This window comes from Astatotilapia calliptera, chromosome 12 (assembly GCF_964374335.1).
Source record: "Astatotilapia calliptera chromosome 12, fAstCal68.1, whole genome shotgun sequence".
Lineage (NCBI taxonomy): Eukaryota > Metazoa > Chordata > Actinopteri > Cichliformes > Cichlidae > Astatotilapia > Astatotilapia calliptera.
The window spans coordinates 7,597,216-7,620,208 of record NC_137433.1 but is presented as its reverse complement, the minus strand read 5'-3'; the positions used below and the strand labels follow the sequence as shown (position 1 = coordinate 7,620,208).

Below are 22,993 nucleotides of genomic sequence, written 5' to 3'. Positions count from 1 at the left end.
CCGCTACAGAGCGCTGGCAGGCTTGTTTCCCTGGGCCTTAAAACTGCAAAGGCGGCACGGTGCTGTCACGCTGATGGTAAAAACACAGGCCTTTAACACAGTGCCGCTGTGCCACTTTATTTTTTAACAAAACACTACGCTTTATGTATAAAGAACTGCCTATTCTACTACTTATTGAAGAAAAAGAATCCACAAAAGATTATTTTTACTTTCTTTTATTTGTTCCAGATAAATTATAAATTATTTTTTAAAAAGCAATGAAATGCATCAGATGTCTCCCATGCTTTCTTTTCTGCTGTAATTTTTTTTTTTTGAACATAAATTGGTCTATTGAAAATAAAATGTAGTAAGAACCACTACATTTTTTCAATAGGCCAATTTATGTTTAAGAAAACCCCAACAATCAAATGATCTCATCTGAGCAAGCACTGGGCGACGGTGGGAAGGAAAAACTCCTTTGTCTTAAAAAGAAGAAACCTTCGACAGAACCAGGCTCAGATGGTGCGGCTTCTGTCAAGACCGGTTGGGGGTTAGGTAGTTAAAAAACTACTCTAACGGTACAGCACTACAGCTTTTTGGTGGAAATGGGTGGAAGGATGGGTGTTACACCTCGTTTCATTGGAGGTCTTACAGGTGGTCGGGGTGTAGATTCAGCTTTTTTACAAATAGGTGGCAGAGGGACAGGACTAGGTCGTGGAATTATAACTAGTTGGGTGGGAATAGGTTGTCTGTGAAGGTTCTCAGTCATGGGAATAGGTTGCTTTCCACTTCTGGATATAGGTGGAACACACATCCTACGAAAAGGTGGTAGGTTGTCGGTCGAGAAAGTTTCCTTTTTCGTTGGTTGTGTGACTTGAGGAGCGGGTGTCAACTTTGTCTTTTTCGGTCTAATGGGTGGCAGTGGAGTCCGCTGTAACTGTTGTTCGTCAGATGCATCTTCCCTGCCTACGTAAATGTATTTATGTTCCTCAAAAAGGGCAATGTCTTTTTCAACTTGACTCATTGCCTCTTCGAGAAACATTTTGTAATTGTATTTTTTGTGCTGTGAAGGGGAGATAGTAAAAGGGAGGGATTGATATTCAAAGTTTAGCTCATTAAACCTCCTCTTTAGGCCCTGGAGAATGTTTTGTTTCTCCTGTTCGGCCAGTGGTTTAACTGTTTCCTGTTGTTTTGTTAACCAGGCATCATTGTCCTGCTTAGCCTTTTCTTTCTCTGCCTTTCTTCTACGCAGGTAGCCTGGAACGATTCTGTAATCGTTTTTCTGTAAATAAAAGGGGACAAGTCCAGATTTCTCAAGGAGCTGCTTGTCCCCTTTGCGTGTATCCACACAAGCAGGTTGAGCCATGACTTTCTTCATGCCTGTGTGTTCTGGTTTTTTCCTGAATGTGTGTTCAGGTTTTTCGCCTTCTGGCCTCTGTGGGCACATTTCGCGATGAGATGGCGCCTTAACTGTTCTTGGCACCATGGTCCTGTGTTCATTTTTATATTTATTTTCTAATACAATTGCTTCCCTGTATTTAGAAATATACATTTTAGGTTTGGGTGGAGGAAGAGTACTCTACTTTGGGAGAAGGTTATAAGCGCTTTCATCTGAAAACACAATTCAATCGCTAGCTTAAATTCACCTGCAAGGGAATTCTACAACTGTGTGTCGAGGCACCCCTATTTATAGATTTTTATGGCCTGGCATGTGACATCATGGTGGCCTGGCATGTGACATCATAGTAGCCTGTCTTTGTTCTGTCATTTAAGCCCCACCCCCCTGGTTACTGTTGCTATTGTAACTATTATATTATGAATGTGTGGAATGCTAGCTACCAGCATTCATAATATAATAGTTACAATAGCAACAGTAACCAGGGGGGTGGGGCTTAAATGACAGAACAAAGACAGGCTACTATGATGTCACATGCCAGGCCACCATGATGTCACATGCCAGGCCATAAAAATCTATAAATAGGGGTGCCTCGACACACAGTTGTAGAATTCCCTTGCAGGTGATTTTAAGCTAGCGATTGAATTGTGTTTTCAGATGAAAGCGCTTATAACCTTCTCCCAAAGTAGAGTACTCTTCCTCCACCCAAACCTAAAATGTATATTTCTAAATACAGGGAAGCAATTGTATTAGAAAATAAATATAAAAATGAACACAGGACCATGGTGCCAAGAACAGTTAAGGCGCCATCTCATCGCGAAATGTGCCCACAGAGGCCAGAAGGCGAAAAACCTGAACACACATTCAGGAAAAAACCAGAACACACAGGCATGAAGAAAGTCATGGCTCAACCTGCTTGTGTGGATACACGCAAAGGGGACAAGCAGCTCCTTGAGAAATCTGGACTTGTCCCCTTTTATTTACAGAAAAACGATTACAGAATCGTTCCAGGCTACCTGCGTAGAAGAAAGGCAGAGAAAGAAAAGGCTAAGCAGGACAATGATGCCTGGTTAACAAAACAACAGGAAACAGTTAAACCACTGGCCGAACAGGAGAAACAAAACATTCTCCAGGGCCTAAAGAGGAGGTTTAATGAGCTAAACTTTGAATATCAATCCCTCCCTTTTACTATCTCCCCTTCACAGCACAAAAAATACAATTACAAAATGTTTCTCGAAGAGGCAATGAGTCAAGTTGAAAAAGACATTGCCCTTTTTGAGGAACATAAATACATTTACGTAGGCAGGGAAGATGCATCTGACGAACAACAGTTACAGCGGACTCCACTGCCACCCATTAGACCGAAAAAGACAAAGTTGACACCCGCTCCTCAAGTCACACAACCAACGAAAAAGGAAACTTTCTCGACCGACAACCTACCACCTTTTCGTAGGATGTGTGTTCCACCTATATCCAGAAGTGGAAAGCAACCTATTCCCATGACTGAGAACCTTCACAGACAACCTATTCCCACCCAACTAGTTATAATTCCACGACCTAGTCCTGTCCCTCTGCCACCTATTTGTAAAAAAGCTGAATCTACACCCCGACCACCTGTAAGACCTCCAATGAAACGAGGTGTAACACCCATCCTTCCACCCATTTCCACCAAAAAGCTGTAGTGCTGTACCGTTAGAGTAGTTTTTTAACTACCTAACCCCCAACCGGTCTTGACAGAAGCCGCACCATCTGAGCCTGGTTCTGTCGAAGGTTTCTTCTTTTTAAGACAAAGGAGTTTTTCCTTCCCACCGTCGCCCAGTGCTTGCTCAGATGGGATCATTTGATTGTTGGGGTTTTCTTAAACATAAATTGGCCTATTGAAAAAATGTAGTGGTTCTTACTACATTTTATTTTCAATAGACCAATTTATGTTCAAAAAAAAAAAATTACAGCAGAAAAGAAAGCATGGGAGACATCTGATGCATTTCATTGCTTTTTAAAAAATAATTTATAATTTATCTGGAACAAATAAAAGAAAGTAAAAATAATCTTTTGTGGATTCTTTTTCTTCAATAAGTAGTAGAATAGGCAGTTCTTTATACATAAAGCGTAGTGTTTTGTTAAAAAATAAAGTGGCACAGCGGCACTGTGTTAAAGGCCTGTGTTTTTACCATCAGCGTGACAGCACCGTGCCGCCTTTGCAGTTTTAAGGCCCAGGGAAACAAGCCTGCCAGCGCTCTGTAGCGGCTGTGACCGCTGCCGATAAGGAAAGGCTGCTCTTCATAGAGGACTCAAGCTCGGGGAAACGTTTTCTGGTCGACTCTGGCTCCCAGAAGAGCCTCTGGAACTCTTGTGTCGTCTTTACAATGGTATATTATTTAATCTCAAAAAAAACAAAATAAAAAAAAATTGGAGATTTCCCGTATCACATAACATGTGCAGGTACACTGGTACAGCACATGTGAGCGAAATTCTTATGTGTGTGCAACAGAGGTGTGCAAAATACAATAACATAAGAACAAGCAAAATATACGAATGGGTAAATCTGAGAATTATAAGAATAAATATATGTACAAATATAAGAGTGTATGTTAGGGCTGTTCGATATAACGATATATATCAAATGACGATATAAAAATGTCTATCGTTTCCTATTACGCTATCGTTTGTTTCGTGATGTCGTAAAATAAACTATTTACAGCAGTATTTTTCATCGTTTTGACGGTCACCTTAGTGGCTATATTAATTTCTTAAAGTTCTCTCTTTCTCTTATATTTAATATAACCACACTATGGGCGGGCAAGTGCCTGTTTTTACGTGTTTTCGTTAGCAACAATGACGGTAAAACCATCGCGTGGTTCCGCTGTACGCTTGTTTGTTTTCCACGTAAACCTTTCACAATAAAGCTCAAGATCCTGTTGAGACTTTTCAAAACAAACTGAATCACATGAGAGAGTATGCAGAGTTTACAGATGAGAAGCAAACAAAGAGCCGTCAGACTCAAACTATATGTATACACCTGCCCGCCTTCGTAAACAACTAAATGCTATGTTGCCCTATCATTTTTTGATTGGTCCACATGGTATATTTTTTCACCAATAGGAAAGGCTGGGGGAGTTGGGAGGGGGACTGAGTGCTTTCTAGTGTTTTTCCTTATAAAAACCGTTTCTTCCCGCAGTAAATATAAACAACGATAGTATTCAGGAAGAAAACCTGCATATATTATACTGAACATAAAGTTGTTTGCAAAACTTGTGCATAATTTTTACAAATGTACAACTTCTATTCGCATTTCAAGTTATGAAAACAATTCCTTAAACATGTTTGTGGCTTTTACAATAAAAATGACAAGTATTTTCTACTCGGATTTTGAATTTTTTTTGTCTGAATTTAGATCTATTGTGCAAATATAGTATAAATGAAAAATTAACTCAAATTTCAGATATTTGAGGTTGTGCCAAAAAAAAAAAGAAGAAGATTTTTTTAAAGGTGAAATATAGAGGTAAAATCTAAAGTAGTCAAAAACGGCCAATTATACTCTGGACCCCAGAGGGTTACTAAATACATTTACATGTCTTGGTGACTGCAGCTGGAACCTTGGCAAAAAGTGTATGTGTGTGTGTGGAATGCTAGCTACCAGCATTCATAATATAATAGTTACAATAGCAACAGTAACCAGGGGGGTGGGGCTTAAATGACAGAACAAAGACAGGCTACCATGATGTCACATGCCAGGCCACTATGATGTCACATGCCAGGCCACCATGATGTCACATGCCAGGCCATAAAAATCTATAAATAGGGGTGCCTCGACACACAGTTGTAGAATTCCCTTGCAGGTGATTTTAAGCTAGCGATTGAATTGTGTTTTCAGATGAAAGCGCTTATAACCTTCTCCCAAAGTAGAGTACTCTTCCTCCACCCAAACCTAAAATGTATATTTCTAAATACAGGGAAGCAATTGTATTAGAAAATAAATATAAAAATGAACACAGGACCATGGTGCCAAGAACAGTTAAGGCGCCATCTCATCGCGAAATGTGCCCACAGAGGCCAGAAGGCGAAAAACCTGAACACACATTCAGGAAAAAACCAGAACACACAGGCATGAAGAAAGTCATGGCTCAACCTGCTTGTGTGGATACACGCAAAGGGGACAAGCAGCTCCTTGAGAAATCTGGACTTGTCCCCTTTTATTTACAGAAAAACGATTACAGAATCGTTCCAGGCTACCTGCGTAGAAGAAAGGCAGAGAAAGAAAAGGCTAAGCAGGACAATGATGCCTGGTTAACAAAACAACAGGAAACAGTTAAACCACTGGCCGAACAGGAGAAACAAAACATTCTCCAGGGCCTAAAGAGGAGGTTTAATGAGCTAAACTTTGAATATCAATCCCTCCCTTTTACTATCTCCCCTTCACAGCACAAAAAATACAATTACAAAATGTTTCTCGAAGAGGCAATGAGTCAAGTTGAAAAAGACATTGCCCTTTTTGAGGAACATAAATACATTTACGTAGGCAGGGAAGATGCATCTGACGAACAACAGTTACAGCGGACTCCACTGCCACCCATTAGACCGAAAAAGACAAAGTTGACACCCGCTCCTCAAGTCACACAACCAACGAAAAAGGAAACTTTCTCGACCGACAACCTACCACCTTTTCGTAGGATGTGTGTTCCACCTATATCCAGAAGTGGAAAGCAACCTATTCCCATGACTGAGAACCTTCACAGACAACCTATTCCCACCCAACTAGTTATAATTCCACGACCTAGTCCTGTCCCTCTGCCACCTATTTGTAAAAAAGCTGAATCTACACCCCGACCACCTGTAAGACCTCCAATGAAACGAGGTGTAACACCCATCCTTCCACCCATTTCCACCAAAAAGCTGTAGTGCTGTACCGTTAGAGTAGTTTTTTAACTACCTAACCCCCAACCGGTCTTGACAGAAGCCGCACCATCTGAGCCTGGTTCTGTCGAAGGTTTCTTCTTTTTAAGACAAAGGAGTTTTTCCTTCCCACCGTCGCCCAGTGCTTGCTCAGATGAGATCATTTGATTGTTGGGGTTTTCTTAAACATAAATTGGCCTATTGAAAAAATGTAGTGGTTCTTACTACATTTTATTTTCAATAGACCAATTTATGTTCAAAAAAAAAAAATTACAGCAGAAAAGAAAGCATGGGAGACATCTGATGCATTTCATTGCTTTTTAAAAAATAATTTATAATTTATCTGGAACAAATAAAAGAAAGTAAAAATAATCTTTTGTGGATTCTTTTTCTTCAATAAGTAGTAGAATAGGCAGTTCTTTATACATAAAGCGTAGTGTTTTGTTAAAAAATAAAGTGGCACAGCGGCACTGTGTTAAAGGCCTGTGTTTTTACCATCAGCGTGACAGCACCGTGCCGCCTTTGCAGTTTTAAGGCCCAGGGAAACAAGCCTGCCAGCGCTCTGTAGCGGCTGTGACCGCTGCCGATAAGGAAAGGCTGCTCTTCATAGAGGACTCAAGCTCGGGGAAACGTTTTCTGGTCGACTCTGGCTCCCAGAAGAGCCTCTGGAACTCTTGTGTCGTCTTTACAATGGTATATTATTTAATCTCAAAAAAAACAAAATAAAAAAAAATTGGAGATTTCCCGTATCACATAACATGTGCAGGTACACTGGTACAGCACATGTGAGCGAAATTCTTATGTGTGTGCAACAGAGGTGTGCAAAATACAATAACATAAGAACAAGCAAAATATACGAATGGGTAAATCTGAGAATTATAAGAATAAATATATGTACAAATATAAGAGTGTATGTTAGGGCTGTTCGATATAACGATATATATCAAATGACGATATAAAAATGTCTATCGTTTCCTATTACGCTATCGTTTGTTTCGTGATGTCGTAAAATAAACTGTTTACAGCAGTATTTTTCATCGTTTTCACGGTCACCTTAGTGGCTATATTAATTTCTTAAAGTTCTCTCTTTCTCTTATATTTAATATAACCACACTATGGGCGGGCAAGTGCCTGTTTTTACGTGTTTTCGTTAGCAACAATGACGGTAAAACCATCGCGTGGTTCCGCTGTACGCTTGTTTGTTTTCCACGTAAACCTTTCACAATAAAGCTCAAGATCCTGTTGAGACTTTTCAAAACAAACTGAATCACATGAGAGAGTATGCAGAGTTTACAGATGAGAAGCAAACAAAGAGCCGTCAGACTCAAACTATATGTATACACCTGCCCGCCTTCGTAAACAACTAAATGCTATGTTGCCCTATCATTTTTTGATTGGTCCACATGGTATATTTTTTCACCAATAGGAAAGGCTGGGGGAGTTGGGAGGGGGACTGAGTGCTTTCTAGTGTTTTTCCTTATAAAAACCGTTTCTTCCCGCAGTAAATATAAACAACGATAGTATTCAGGAAGAAAACCTGCATATATTATACTGAACATAAAGTTGTTTGCAAAACTTGTGCATAATTTTTACAAATGTACAACTTCTATTCGCATTTCAAGTTATGAAAACAATTCCTTAAACATGTTTGTGGCTTTTACAATAAAAATGACAAGTATTTTCTACTCGGATTTTGAATTTTTTTTGTCTGAATTTAGATCTATTGTGCAAATATAGTATAAATGAAAAATTAACTCAAATTTCAGATATTTGAGGTTGTGCCAAAAAAAAAAAAGAAGAAGATTTTTTTAAAGGTGAAATATAGAGGTAAAATCTAAAGTAGTCAAAAACGGCCAATTATACTCTGGACCCCAGAGGGTTACTAAATACATTTACATGTCTTGGTGACTGCAGCTGGAACCTTGGCAAAAAGTGTATGTGTGTGTGTGGAATGCTAGCTACCAGCATTCATAATATAATAGTTACAATAGCAACAGTAACCAGGGGGGTGGGGCTTAAATGACAGAACAAAGACAGGCTACCATGATGTCACATGCCAGGCCACTATGATGTCACATGCCAGGCCACCATGATGTCACATGCCAGGCCATAAAAATCTATAAATAGGGGTGCCTCGACACACAGTTGTAGAATTCCCTTGCAGGTGATTTTAAGCTAGCGATTGAATTGTGTTTTCAGATGAAAGCGCTTATAACCTTCTCCCAAAGTAGAGTACTCTTCCTCCACCCAAACCTAAAATGTATATTTCTAAATACAGGGAAGCAATTGTATTAGAAAATAAATATAAAAATGAACACAGGACCATGGTGCCAAGAACAGTTAAGGCGCCATCTCATCGCGAAATGTGCCCACAGAGGCCAGAAGGCGAAAAACCTGAACACACATTCAGGAAAAAACCAGAACACACAGGCATGAAGAAAGTCATGGCTCAACCTGCTTGTGTGGATACACGCAAAGGGGACAAGCAGCTCCTTGAGAAATCTGGACTTGTCCCCTTTTATTTACAGAAAAACGATTACAGAATCGTTCCAGGCTACCTGCGTAGAAGAAAGGCAGAGAAAGAAAAGGCTAAGCAGGACAATGATGCCTGGTTAACAAAACAACAGGAAACAGTTAAACCACTGGCCGAACAGGAGAAACAAAACATTCTCCAGGGCCTAAAGAGGAGGTTTAATGAGCTAAACTTTGAATATCAATCCCTCCCTTTTACTATCTCCCCTTCACAGCACAAAAAATACAATTACAAAATGTTTCTCGAAGAGGCAATGAGTCAAGTTGAAAAAGACATTGCCCTTTTTGAGGAACATAAATACATTTACGTAGGCAGGGAAGATGCATCTGACGAACAACAGTTACAGCGGACTCCACTGCCACCCATTAGACCGAAAAAGACAAAGTTGACACCCGCTCCTCAAGTCACACAACCAACAAAAAAGGAAACTTTCTCGACCGACAACCTACCACCTTTTCGTAGGATGTGTGTTCCACCTATATCCAGAAGTGGAAAGCAACCTATTCCCATGACTGAGAACCTTCACAGACAACCTATTCCCACCCAACTAGTTATAATTCCACGACCTAGTCCTGTCCCTCTGCCACCTATTTGTAAAAAAGCTGAATCTACACCCCGACCACCTGTAAGACCTCCAATGAAACGAGGTGTAACACCCATCCTTCCACCCATTTCCACCAAAAAGCTGTAGTGCTGTACCGTTAGAGTAGTTTTTTAACTACCTAACCCCCAACCGGTCTTGACAGAAGCCGCACCATCTGAGCCTGGTTCTGTCGAAGGTTTCTTCTTTTTAAGACAAAGGAGTTTTTCCTTCCCACCGTCGCCCAGTGCTTGCTCAGATGAGATCATTTGATTGTTGGGGTTTTCTTAAACATAAATTGGCCTATTGAAAAAATGTAGTGGTTCTTACTACATTTTATTTTCAATAGACCAATTTATGTTCAAAAAAAAAAAATTACAGCAGAAAAGAAAGCATGGGAGACATCTGATGCATTTCATTGCTTTTTAAAAAATAATTTATAATTTATCTGGAACAAATAAAAGAAAGTAAAAATAATCTTTTGTGGATTCTTTTTCTTCAATAAGTAGTAGAATAGGCAGTTCTTTATACATAAAACGTAGTGTTTTGTTAAAAAATAAAGTGGCACAGCGGCACTGTGTTAAAGGCCTGTGTTTTTACCATCAGCGTGACAGCGTTGTGTTGTTTTTAAGTACTGTATAATACTTAAATATGATCAGTTAGACAAAACCAGCTGATGACAAATGTTTTGTCTTGCTTTGTTTTATATTTGGGACAGTTCTTAACCCAGTTTACAGCATGATTTAGCAGATATACATTTGCCCTTCTAAACAGAGAATGTTTCAATTTCACAGGTTTCACCTCAATTCTTTTATCTGCTGAACTAGAACACTTCAAAATGTGTGACAGTACCAGTAGATAACCACATTTCTGCAAGTTTGTTTTTTGCTTGTTCAGCAACTTCAGCAAGTGGTTATTGATGTATCATACTTTCTTCAGTCGTGATGGATTCTGTTTTCAGACAGGGTAAAACATCAGGATGGTGGCTAATACGGAAAGAAAAATGGATGGTGACAGAAAAACAGAGATAGCTTATACTAGACAGAATGGCCTGCATCCCTTGCTGTGTTCTTTTAATTCTTCAGCAAGGCATTTGATGATGACTATGGGTTCTGGACTTCATGTAAATAATTTTCATCCAAATACTAAAAACAATCCTTATGCAACTTTGTCCAATTCATAACTGGGTACTAAAAGGGCTTCAATTCATGAACAGATGATGCAAGACTTCTGTTTAACATCTTTAATAAAAGCTACGAGTGGAAACTTTCATTTAACATCAAGTCTTGGCAGCATACAGAAGTAAAATATGTAAAAAAAATTGAAATTGCCCAACATTTACAGATTTAATGTGCTATATGTGCATGCCGTTGAATGCATATGTATAGGTTTGTGCATGAGTTTTCTAAGGCTGTGTTGTCATTCTCAGTTTAAGAAGCAGCACAAATACAATGGGCCTGCTGAGCCTGACAGCCATAAGCATCCGTCATAATGAAACTACCTTTAATGAAACAAGCTCAGGAACTGCCCCTAGACACACACACACCTACAAGTTAAGCACACTAATAACTCATATATATAATCTGTGAAATCTCACATAGAGTGCATTTTGGATGTAACAAGAGCACATCACAAGAAAGCAACAACAAATAAATAAATAAATAAATGACACCCCGCTAAACAATAAATATATCACCAGTGTTGGGACTAACGCGTTATTAAGTAACGCATTACAGTAACTACGTTATTATTGTGGTAACGAGCACGGTAACTAGTTATTATGCCAAAACCAGGAACGCGTTACTCGTTACTGGGATTTAGATAGGCTCGTTATTCGTTACTTCGTGTGGTGGCTATCGCGGAGCTTCCACAGATTCAATAACATTAGCAAGTGGTGGAAGCCAGCAGGTGGATGAGAGAAAGGGAGGCAAGAGGAGAGACCCGAAGCGGCCGCCGGTCCCAGTGTCAGGTGAACTGAACTTCAGGTAAGAAGTTATAACCTGCAGTCCATCTGGGTCAGATATGAACCAAGTTTAGGTGGAGTTTATTTTCGTTATGCTGACTTTTTTGTACTGCGTGCTAGCTAGCATGACGGAGTTTCTATACAGCTGGGTGGGTGCTATGTTACTGATGTTGAACTTTATTTTGTTCATAAGGTTAATTATTAGAGTTGCCAACCGTCCCGTAAAAAACAGAATCGTCTGGTATTCAGAGAAAATATTACGCGTTTCTTATTGAGGTGAAAAGGAACAGTTTGTCCCGGACTTCAGCTACAATGAAAAAGACACAAAGCTGGAGTTATTCTGTGTTTACGCTGCACAGCTGCCTCTTCTTCTCTCATCCTCTCACCCTCCCTCTCCTGTTTCTACTTCAATCATGAAACTGATCAATGATCAGCTGATCGGCTTTTCTCTCTTGTTTATTTATCGCCCACTTTGCGGCAGAAAGAGGAAACCAGCGGATGTTGCGCTAAACAACAGCAGCACTTTTAAGCTTGATCAGCTGTTGTTAGAATTTATTTAATATTAATTTCTAGTATCAGCTGATGTTTGCTGGAGCCACAGCTGTAAAGCTGCTGGTCATGATGTCGGTTTGGATATGTGGTGAGTGGGAAACATGAAGATGAAACCAGGAGATGTCCTTACTGAATCATCAGAGCTGTGATGGAGAAACAGGTTTACCTTTTAGTTAACATGAATGAGTTGAAGGGAAGTTATGAACTGTTTCTGAGAGATAAATAACACCAGGATCCTTTTCTAAGCAGCTGACAGCTGGTAACTGTGCAGGGGCGGGTCTAGCAAAGTGTTGCCAGGGGTCCATGTAGGGAATTAAAAGGGAAAGGGGGGCACAAGGAAATACTTTCTTATTCTCATTTAAAATGTCTCACTTTTAAAAAAATAATTATCTGAGTCTTACAACAAACAATTGATAGATTGATGCATATATACCATCAGAACAGTGTACATCACTGTCACAACAGTATTTATTTTCATTCAAAGGCTTTATGATTTTTCCTATAATGGTGGGCCGGTCTCTAGTCAAAATGCCCGGGACGATTTTTTTGTCCCAGTCCAGCCCTGTATGCAGCTCATCTGCAGTCTGGTGTTACCTACATCTTCCTATTCAGAAGGCAGAATTTCCGAGTTCTGAGTACAATCGAAAGCACCACGACTGCAGTTTTTGTGTTGGATGTAAAAAGCAGGCTAGGATAGAATCAGGCGTGGGATTTCTCTCGTGGAAATGTGCACATTATTTTTTCCTTTCTATTGGTAGGTGGCACAGTGCACTTGTGGTAAGTAAGCAAGCTAGAAGAAGAATCTTGCTGGGTATCCAGTTACGGAAGCAACACATTAACAAGAGAATTCTGAGTAAAACCAAAGTTACTTTCCCTAGTAACTAGTTACTCTGAAAGTAACGAGTAACTTGAAGTAACTGAGTTACTTTTGATAGAAGTAACTAGTAATGTAACTAAGTTACTCATTTAAAGTAACTTACCCAACACTGTATATCACAGAACTTAACTTTGAGTGAGAAAAAAAGAGAAATAGTCTGGAAACAGATGAATTTTCAGTCACTGACACAGTGGGAGTTCTGGCAGACACGTTGCACTAAGAAATGTCTTATTTTTAGAGACTGACCTGAATGTATGTTAGATACTGGTCAACACTGGAGCACTTTGGGATGCTGTAGCCCTTGTAGAAGCTAAATGCAGGTCCAAACATTTCCTCACTGAACCACACCTTGGCAAAGGTGTTGAGGAGGCGCTTGTCATAGTCGTCGGTCACACGACCACCGTATTGAATCTCTCCAATCATGTATCGAACTGTGTTCCAGGACACACCCTAAGGAGATGATAAAACAGTGATAAAGGATGACAAAAAAATTGTTCATGAATGTGCAATATAATTTGTGAGCAGACTGAATACATACACAGTCAGAAAGCTCTAAAACTCCCAGCAGATGGCTGTTGTTGATAAGTATTTACAATATCCTTTCTTTAAATCTCAACCCTTTTAACATTTTTTTATGGTCAAGAGTCCTAATCACACAGAATAATAAGCATTACTCTACCTACCTTCTTAATATCCATGTCATCAAGATGGTTTTGAACAAACTGGACAGTGGCATTAAAATCAGCCTGGTTGAACTCATAGGGAATATTCCATCCCAGGGGGCCATATTTCCTTCTCTCCTGAACTGTGCTGTGAAGAAAGGCTACTGCATACAGCATCGGCCTCCACTGCGCCATGTTACTGACATCCAAAAGGTCCTGGTTTATACCTGGTCAGGGACATGCAGGTCAAAAAGATGTACTGCATGCCCAAAAGGAGGCTAAGTGTAACATCTACAGAAATGTAATGAAATAATCCATAACTGAATAAAGTCAGTTACTTCTAAAACCAAGCATTGCACAAACATGCACACACAGATTTCCTTTTTAGCGAACAGTTAGGATTTGTTGCGTAAATGTGGGAGAAAAGATAGTGAACTGAATATGTCAGTCAAAATAATACCTTCTTTCTGATATAATACCAAACTGCAATTACTAATCGAAATCAGAATTCCCTAGCAGATCATTACATGGAGAAACCTTTGGAATGCAAGCGCGCGGATCCACACAGGTATGCACACGGGTGTTCACTGCTCGTAGACCCAAATTACACCTTTCTTGGCTGCTACTTCGACGCACATCTGTCCTGCGTGCTGCACAACAACATTGAATATTTAGTATTTACTGCTGTTTACACTTAGCTAGATTAATGCGATGGTGTTGTGTTTAGTATGTTGCTTTGTTTTTTTTTTTCTGCTTGTTTTCTATAAAAAAAATTAAAAAAAATTCAAGCTGTAGATACGATCTCAATTCCCCTCCAGGAACCATGTCATCTGAGCCAGGAAAAGACAGCTGGTTTCTACATTTTAAAGATTCTTTTCTTTCTTCACCCTTGTTTTGGACCAAAACACAGACTAGATAACTCAGACTTGTTTAAAATTTTACTAACCTTGGGTAACATGGGTAAAAAACAAAATCCGGAATACAATAAATATAGCATCAAACAGGTGTTTCTCCCACATTTCCATCTTTTTATTCACTTACTTATTCCTATCATGGATATCACGAAGTAGAGGTGTTTTGTATATCTGCATCTCCAAATGTACACATCAATATTGGAATATATTTCATTCTCTTAGGTCCTCTTTCTTTATCACATAGATAAATTGGATCTATTAAACTGGCTAGTATTTCTGGACTTCTTTAATGTGAGCTTAAGTGAGCCAAACCTACCGCCATATGTCCTCTTAAGCCCTGCCTTGAGGCCCTGTGGTGGTTCATTGGTGAACTTGATGGACATCTGGAGAAGTGTGATGGGAAAGTGTCTGTGGACCTCAGTGGTCATCCAAAGGCGGAAGCTGTTGTTGACAAAGTCTGTCTCTGTCACAGTGTCCATGAGCTCATCCATGAAGTCCAAACCCAGGTGGCAATTCTGGAGTAAGGCCCAGCCACCCTGGGGACAAACACAGTAGTATGCCTATCATCCATGACGAAGACTATAAATGAGGAGTTCAAGAAAACCCTAAATAATTTCTATAAATTCCAAACCACATTTTTAGAGACAGAACATCTGTATTGCTAAAACAGCAGTAATATCTCACCACTCACATTAGCCATAGTTTGCTGCAGAAGCTTGCGTGCGTGGACCTCTTGTCCTTGACCCATGGATACATAACGGGTCTCGATTTTCAGCTTCTTCCCGAGTGCTATAATGGAGTCAGTTGGATCTGAGCCCATTGAAAGGAAGCAGATGAGAGGTGTTCGTGGGTCCGACTCCTCCCACATCTTCTCTAAATCAAGAATCACCCCTTCAGTGTATTTCTCCCCTACTGCGTCCATTATGTATTTACGGGCCTAAAGGAAAGAATATGATGCAAAGCAGATGTAATTTTTTAAATGCTTTGTAATGCAAAGAGTTGAGCAAAGTAGTCCAATAGTATATATTGGAATAAATTTACTTTCTAGAAAGCTGAGAACTGAGATAATTCTTCAAAGCATTTTCTTTACTGGCTAACTCTTTTTACCCTTAAGGCTAGGGCAACTGTGGACTGGACTGTGAGTTTAACTAAATAAATTGGACTCCAGGCTTGTCTTCAGTGGGCCAGAAAGTTATCCATCAGTAAAACTGAATATCTTTTAGCCACTGTAAATATTCAGGCACAGCAGGCTGGAGGGTGAAAGCTGTATAACAACAAGTTACACAAGCTGCTTCTTATCTCAAGAAGAGCTTTGACCAAGCAGCTTTCAGTGAAGATTAAGAGATTATACATTCTTGTTTTGTGGTCCGTGTCTCATTTATGTAGCTGTATTTTTAAGTCAGGAGGTATCGCTTCCCAAGCTTTAAGCCATTAACTCTCAGATTAGCAACTTTAAGCCTTTTCTCTTTCTTTAGTGGTAATTATTAATTTTAATTGCAGTCTACAGTATACTATTGAAAATGCACTATGATAGAAATGAGAAAAGTAGATTTACATTGCCTGTTCTACTTGTTGTGTTGTATATTATAAAGTAGGCAAAAGCATGACCAAAAAACAGACCAGACAACCAATGTTTGGCTTTCTAATTAAAGAAAATGGATTGGGTGACCCTTAGCCATCCTATGCTGCTATAGGCTGGTTAGACTCTTCTGATGCTTTTAAAGTTTACACTGCGATATTCATACTGTTAATATTTCCCTTCTCACTCCTGTAGTTTATGTTTTGTCCTTGGTCTCTCTATGTTCTCCTTTTCTCTCTCCTCTTTACCCCTCACCAGTCGCAGTAGATGGCCTCCCTTTCTGAACCTAAACCAGCTTCTGCCAAGGACCCGATCATTAATTCTGGAGCACCGTCACCAAAGGCTTGTTCACAGGGGAACTTATAACAGTTATTACAATATTAATGTTCCAAGGAACTTTTTGTTTTGAATTGGCATTATATAAAGAAAACTGAATTTAATCATTGTATCTGTCCTCTATAGCCATGCATAAACATGTCTCTCCTTACTTGTGCGATGGTCCTGTCAGGACACCAGCAGCGTATGAGGAGCAGCCGTCTAAAACAGTCAAGAGACTGGTCATAGGAGTTTGGGACTACTTCCTCCTCTGGGGCCTCCTTGTCAAACCAAGCCTTCCACTGTTTCTCGTTAGGACTTATCTGTAAGAAGACTTATCTGTGACAAAAAGCTCTGACGTGGGAAACAAATATAAAACAGGGCAAAACTTTAACTGCATTACAGCACATCAAAATCTGCAGAAAAGATAAAAGAATACTGTGAACACTTCAAACATATTTAGACACAAAGTGATCTTCAAAGTGGCCAACAAAAGAAAGCTAATAAGTAACAACAAAAAAAGACAAAAGAAGGATGAAATGTACCCTGTTTGACTATGTGCACTCCCTCGCTCTCTCTCTGTGTCTCGTCTCCCTTAACTGTTTCCGTGTCCCCCTCGTTGTCTCCTCCCGTTATCTCCCTGGTCCGTCTCATCTCCCTGAATTTTCTTTCCTCCCAGCTCCCGTGTCAAGTTGTGTGACTTGGTCTCTGTCTTAGTGATTCCTGGTTTACTTTGATAGTCTTCTGTCTGGTGTGCATCATGTTCAGTTTTGTGTCCCCGTGTCTCGTTAGTTAGATCACGTTCGGCTGGGTCCCCTCCAGTAGTTTGTTCCCTCGTTTGCCCTGGTGTGTATTTATGTCTGCGTCTCCCTCTGTCCTGTGTCGTGATCTCCCTCATTTCCCCGCTGTGTGCTCTGCCTGCCTGTGTAGTTCATGTGTATTCCCAGTTTAATAAGTTTTGTATTCCTGGCGTCCAGCAATAAAGCTGTTCTGAGTGTGAGTCTGCATTTCTGTCCTATCCTGCCTGCTTCACACAGCAATTCATGACAATATAGCTGAGGTCTCATGCATGGAAGAAGTCTTATTTATGGCACTTCATTTTATAACGAGCACAGACAGACACAACATGTAATGCGTGACCTAACTAGATGATTATGCAATAACAGGAGGCCATGAATTGACACTGCTGTAAACACCATGTGCTTCCAAGATGCGATCTGCATGTGTGATAGCACAAAATATGCCAACAGATTGTGCTAATATTGTTATGTTTATCACAACGAAGCACAAAGGAAACTAGACCAGCAGAAGTGGCATGGCAATCAGAATCAGAATCAGAATACTTTATTGATCCCTGGGGGAAATTAAACAAGTCTGGCAATGGCACGGCAATAACCTTTTAACTGTATAACAGTGGATACAGCTCATCAATATAGCTTTAAACTCTCACATACTTTAGGATCAAATTTAGAAAAAAAAAATTGAGGATATACCCAAGACAGTTTAGCAGTCAGTCATAAGGTAACACATACATAGTGGAGGGACCAATTATTTGATCCCCTGCTGAATTTGTAAGTTGCCAATTTGTAAGTTTCACTTCCAATGAAATGAAAAACAGTCTCTATTTTTAATGGTTGTTTCATTTCAATTTAGAAAGACAGAACATCAACCAAAAATCCAGAAGAAACACATTACATAAAAGTTACAAATTGATTCACCTATCATTGTGAGAAATAAGTATTTGATCCCCAAGCAAAACATGACTTAGTTCTTAGATGCCCTTTTTGGCAGCCCAAATTACTGTCTACAGTTCAATCCACAAGATCATTTCTGAAGCAGTAGTAATTGTACTGTGCCCCGTTCTAATGCCAGACTGAAGTTCACTTAACACATTAACAAGTAAAGACTGTTTTTGCTCCAAATTTATCGGAGATTCGATAATTTGAGACTGAGGGCAAGTGTTACTCTTCTAAAGGCTCACTTTTACATAACAGGTGAAATAGGCAGTTTTCCATTTTTTTTCTTGGAACAAAAACATACAAGGAAGCAAAAATTCAGTTTAATCCAATTCAATTTGATTTTAATTAAGGTTTATTTTTATTGCTAACTATAGGCTTTATAAAAAAGGAACGTTTTATTTATCTTAAAACAGAGGAAGTGGATAATTTTTTGAAATAAGATGGTTGCAATATGGTCTATAATTAGATGAGACACTTAGATCAAGCAAGGAATTTAAGAAGTAATTTAATGACAGAAACCTTAAAAGCCTGTGTTATGTATCCTGTTAATAGTGACAAATAAGTTATAATTAAAATTGTAGTATCACCCTGGCTACAGCGATGAAAAGAAAGTGTGTACAAAGTCAAGACGTAGAAGAAGATAACTGAACATTTTCAAACATCATCACTAAATGCTTGACTAAACCTCAAAACTTCTGTTGAATAACTTAAACTTCTGAATAACATCGAAAGTCAGACCTGTCGTCACAATAATACTGCAAGAAAACTAGCCCATTCGCTTATACCATTGGTGTGTATCTTATGAAGAAATACACAAAGCCAACTTCAATGTCACTTTGCTAAAAGCAGAACAGTTAGAAAGTCCACCACCTCCTCCTTGTCTTTTTTTTTTTCACCACCTCTCTAATCCAGAGCGTTTCACTTTAATTTGCTACACAGCTACAACATCCAGGGGGACCTCAACCAGTCCAGCTTCAGTCCAGGGCTAATCCAATAACATCTAGCAAAAACGTTCCCCACCTGTGGGTGGATGTTGTTCTTGGAAAACTGCTTATTTAGGCCCAAATTACAAACTATCACCATTGCAAAAACTTCAGGCACCGACACATATGGTGGTCAAGTCAGAATCATAAATCACCTTAAACACGCATGTTTTTATCTTTTGTAACAACAGCAATGCCATGGATAACTGTGTGTAATCGAACAAAATTAGAAAAAATTAGGCAGGTTTCCTAATAAAGCTGTATTAACAACATCTTAACAACTAGTTTCTTTAAGAAATCAAGTCACTTCAAAGGGATAAAGCAAGCCCTGCTTCTAAATCTCAATAAAAATGTACCTTTAAAATATTGCTCATATTTAGGCATGTGTGTAATCTTGAAAAAGAGTATGCCCTTTAACGACTACTTACTGCAGTCAAAAAGCTACCTGCTGCTACTTAACACACACACACACACACACACACACACGCACACGCACACGCACACACACGCTCAGCCAAAAGTATTTGACTGGAAGTTTCTCCAACTAAGCTCATTTCACAGAGCACTGAGTTTTGACTCCACGGGGACCACAGTGCTGTCATTCATCCACAAGGGTGTGTGTATTTAAGTGTGAGTGACAGTCCATCATGATGAGTGTGTGTCTATGTACAAGAGGGAAATGAAGTGAGCCATGATGAGACTGATATTGACATGCTTACTAGAGCAAAGAAGAGCTGTGAAAAGTATTTAATAAGCACCTTGAGACAACTGCTGTGTATGTGAGTGTGTGAGTGTGCAGGTGTGTATGTGATAGATTAGAACTGCTATCTGAAGACTTAAAAGATAAAAGTCCAAGTGGGTAGATTTTCTGTAGGCTAAAGGACACTATCATACAGCTGTCAAGGCATGTCTAAATTGATCAAGTGTATGTTGTACCTGATCCAGTATATCAGCGAACTGCCAAAGTTTGCTGAGCTCTACAAGATTTAGCCAGGTCATGTCAAGGATCCATTTAGCTGGTTTCTGGGGGCAAGCCTTCAGATCCAAGGATGCACCTCCTGAATAATATGAACATGAACAATTACAGATATAGACACCTGCAAGTATAACTGGAGGATCCAATGCAAAAAATTCAATTTTAAACTCCCAAAATACATAACAAATGTAAAAATGTAAACCCAATCTTCAAAAACACAGAAAAAGTCATCAGAATTGTAATTTGTTGTTTATCAGGCCGGAGCTGACAGATGGTGAAGCTGCGTGCGTGCACCAGACTGTGGCTGTTCTGGTTCTGCCAGTTGCCATTGCTGGGTTTTATCCCCACAGTGAGGAGCACTCCATATCATATTCAGTGAACTGCTACAGTGTCAATATGTTCAAATTCTGCATAGTTTCTGTCATGAGGTTTAAAACCTGTCTACTCCTTGAAATAAACAATAAATATGGTTAAAGAAAAGAATAACAAACAGCAGAAACAGATGGCAATTTTAACAAACCTTCAGGCTGTTTTGATGTGAATGATAGCTTTACAGAAACCCTTGTATTTTCATTTTTATTTCAAAATGGTGTTTTAAAATAAATCTTAAGAAAAAGTAGGGAAAAACAGTTTTTGTCCAGATGAATATGTTTCAGAAAATCTGTCTGTTCATTCTAACAAGCCGTAAGAAATATCATAATCATGTTTACAACCATGTGATCGATCAAACAGGAAGTAGAGTGGATTAGGCGCTGTCCTGTCTCAGAAGCAGGGGGGAAGGAATAAAGTCATAGCTTATGCTAGTAGGAGGCTCAGAGGGGCTGAGAAGAATGATCAAAACTTTAGCAGCATGAAGCTCGAACTCCTAGCGTTAAAGTGGGCAGTCACCGAAAAATTTAGGAGTTATCTGCTGGGGTCCAAGTTCACAATCATAACGGATAACAATCCCTTGTGCCACCTGCCCACTGCTAATTTAGGAGCCATTCAACAGAGGTGGGTAGCTCAGCTGTCTGTGTTTGACTTCGATGTTAAGTATCGCCCTGGCCGCTGCAACACTGCCGCTGATGCCCTCTCTCGGCAACCAACAGTTGACACGGCAGAACCTGACAGTGAGGATGCAGAATATGATGGCTCTATAGCCATATGTAATGTGCTAAGGGCAGGTACAAGTCTAGGCTCAGATCTTGTCATGGCTGGAGTTGAGGCTTGTAGGATCAAACTGCTGCAGGCCTCCGAACCAGATGGGGAAGCAGTCAGTGAGGCTGTGCTGGGCAACACCCCAACGATGCCTGGTTATTCCAATGCAGAACTCTATCGCTTCCAAGTGTCAGACCCAACAATTGGTGTCTTGAGAGAGTTTTGGAGCAGACAGAAGAGACCCACCTACAGAGAGAGAGGGGGTCTGTCTAAACCGGTACGTTCTCTACTGAAGCAGTGGCCTCGGATCAGAGAAAAGGATGGACTGCTATACCGTGTAATTGAAGATGCTCACCTTGGACAGTGCCATCAGCTGCTACTACCTGCCTGTCTTAAAGAAAAAGTGCTCAGGAGTGTGCATGATCACATGGGACACCAGGGAATCGAACGCACACTGGGATTGTTGAAACAAAGATGTTTCTGGGGAGGCATGTTTGAAGATGTTGAGCACTGGGTGAAGAAATGTCAGAGGTGTGTGTTAACAAAGATGCCTCAACCCAAAGTTCAGGCACCCCACGCTCCATTTTTGGCTACCCGCCCACTTGAAGTTGTTGCTGTTGATTATACCACCCTTGAGCGGGCTACAGATGGTCGTGAAAACGTTCTTGTAATGACTGACGTGTTCACCAAGTTCAGTCAGGCATTTGCCACACGAGATCAAAAAGCAGATACCACAGCTAAGGTTATCCTGAAAGAGTGGTTCCTGAAGTATGGGGTACCGGAGCGCCTGCACTCAGACCAGGGCAGGAATTTTGAAAGCGCAGTGATTGCTGAGCTATGCAAACTGTATGGAGTGAAGAAAACGCGTACAACACCCCACCACCCTCAGGGTAACCCACATTGTGAGAGGTTCAACAGGACTTTACACAACCTCTTGCGTACGCTTCCCCCTGAGAAGAAGCGGCGCTGGCCCGAGCATCTGTCAGAGCTGGTGTATGCTTACAATGTCACGCCGCACTCAACAACAGGGTATTCTCCCCATTACCTGCTGTTTGGGGTCCACCCACATCTACCCGTTGATGCATTGTTGGGCCGGGAGGAAGTGAAGGATGACAAACTAGACTGGTTAGCAGTGCACCAGGAGCGTCTCCAGGATGCACATGCCAGAGCCAGAGAATTTGCCGAACGGAAGGCTGCAGAGAGAGTGGTTCAGCAGCAAGGAAAGGTGTTCTGTCCACCTGTTGACATCGGACAGTTTGTGTATCTCCGTTACCGACCACCAGGAAGGAATAAAATTCAAGATGCCTGGGCAGCCCCTGTGTACAAAGTGGTTGATATCCAAGGGACAACATACACAGTAGTGCCACTGGAAGGAGGGCCGGTGAAAAGAGTCCACAGATCTAACTTGAGGCCATGCGTGGGGTCTATACCTGCACCCAACCCAAGGCTACGTGACCAGGAAGTCAGTTCTGCAGATGAGCACCAAGTGTCTGATACGGAGCTTGAGCATCCAGAGTTTGCCTTGATGGAGGAGGTCCAGTACCCAATGGAGCTGCCAGTGGCTCAGGGACCTGGGAACTTGGTTCCGACGGTCAACGAGCCTGGAAACCAATTGGAGAATGGAACTGAAAATATGGGTGAGGATCTGCTAGGGCAAGAGAGCAGCGACAACCCTGATGACCTCGAGGTGGAGCCAGCAGCTTACCTTCCACCTGGGCCAGGAAGCATTGGATTCTCCAGTGAAGAACCGGTGGCAAAACCTGTTCCAGCTCCTAGGAAAGGAAAGAAAGAGAAAGCGGAGGCCGGTCCACCCACACCTGCTACACGCAGGAGTAGGAGAGAAACTGCAGGGGTCCACACAAACCCATTTAATCTACCTAGGTCAGCATGCAATGCAGTATCCTTCAGTCCAGAT

At 40.5% G+C, this 22,993-nt stretch overlaps 1 protein-coding gene across 1 annotated transcript in view; it reads right to left on the bottom strand.

Annotated features, from left to right (window-relative positions):
* The window catches only part of LOC113021508 (dynein axonemal heavy chain 5-like), a 132,202-nt gene that overhangs the window by 57,357 nt on the left and 51,852 nt on the right, over positions 1–22,993 (bottom strand). Inside the window, exons 55-62 of the mRNA XM_080309140.1 lie at positions 22,784–22,898; positions 22,600–22,679; positions 19,902–20,062; positions 16,417–16,566; positions 15,041–15,286; positions 14,666–14,885; positions 13,457–13,662; positions 13,020–13,223 (exon numbers count right to left, since the gene is read on the bottom strand). Of these exons, the coding sequence (XP_080165266.1) occupies positions 13,020–13,223; positions 13,457–13,662; positions 14,666–14,885; positions 15,041–15,286; positions 16,417–16,566; positions 19,902–20,062; positions 22,600–22,679; positions 22,784–22,898 (1,382 nt within the window). The remainder of the gene's footprint in view (positions 1–13,019; positions 13,224–13,456; positions 13,663–14,665; positions 14,886–15,040; positions 15,287–16,416; positions 16,567–19,901; positions 20,063–22,599; positions 22,680–22,783; positions 22,899–22,993) is intronic.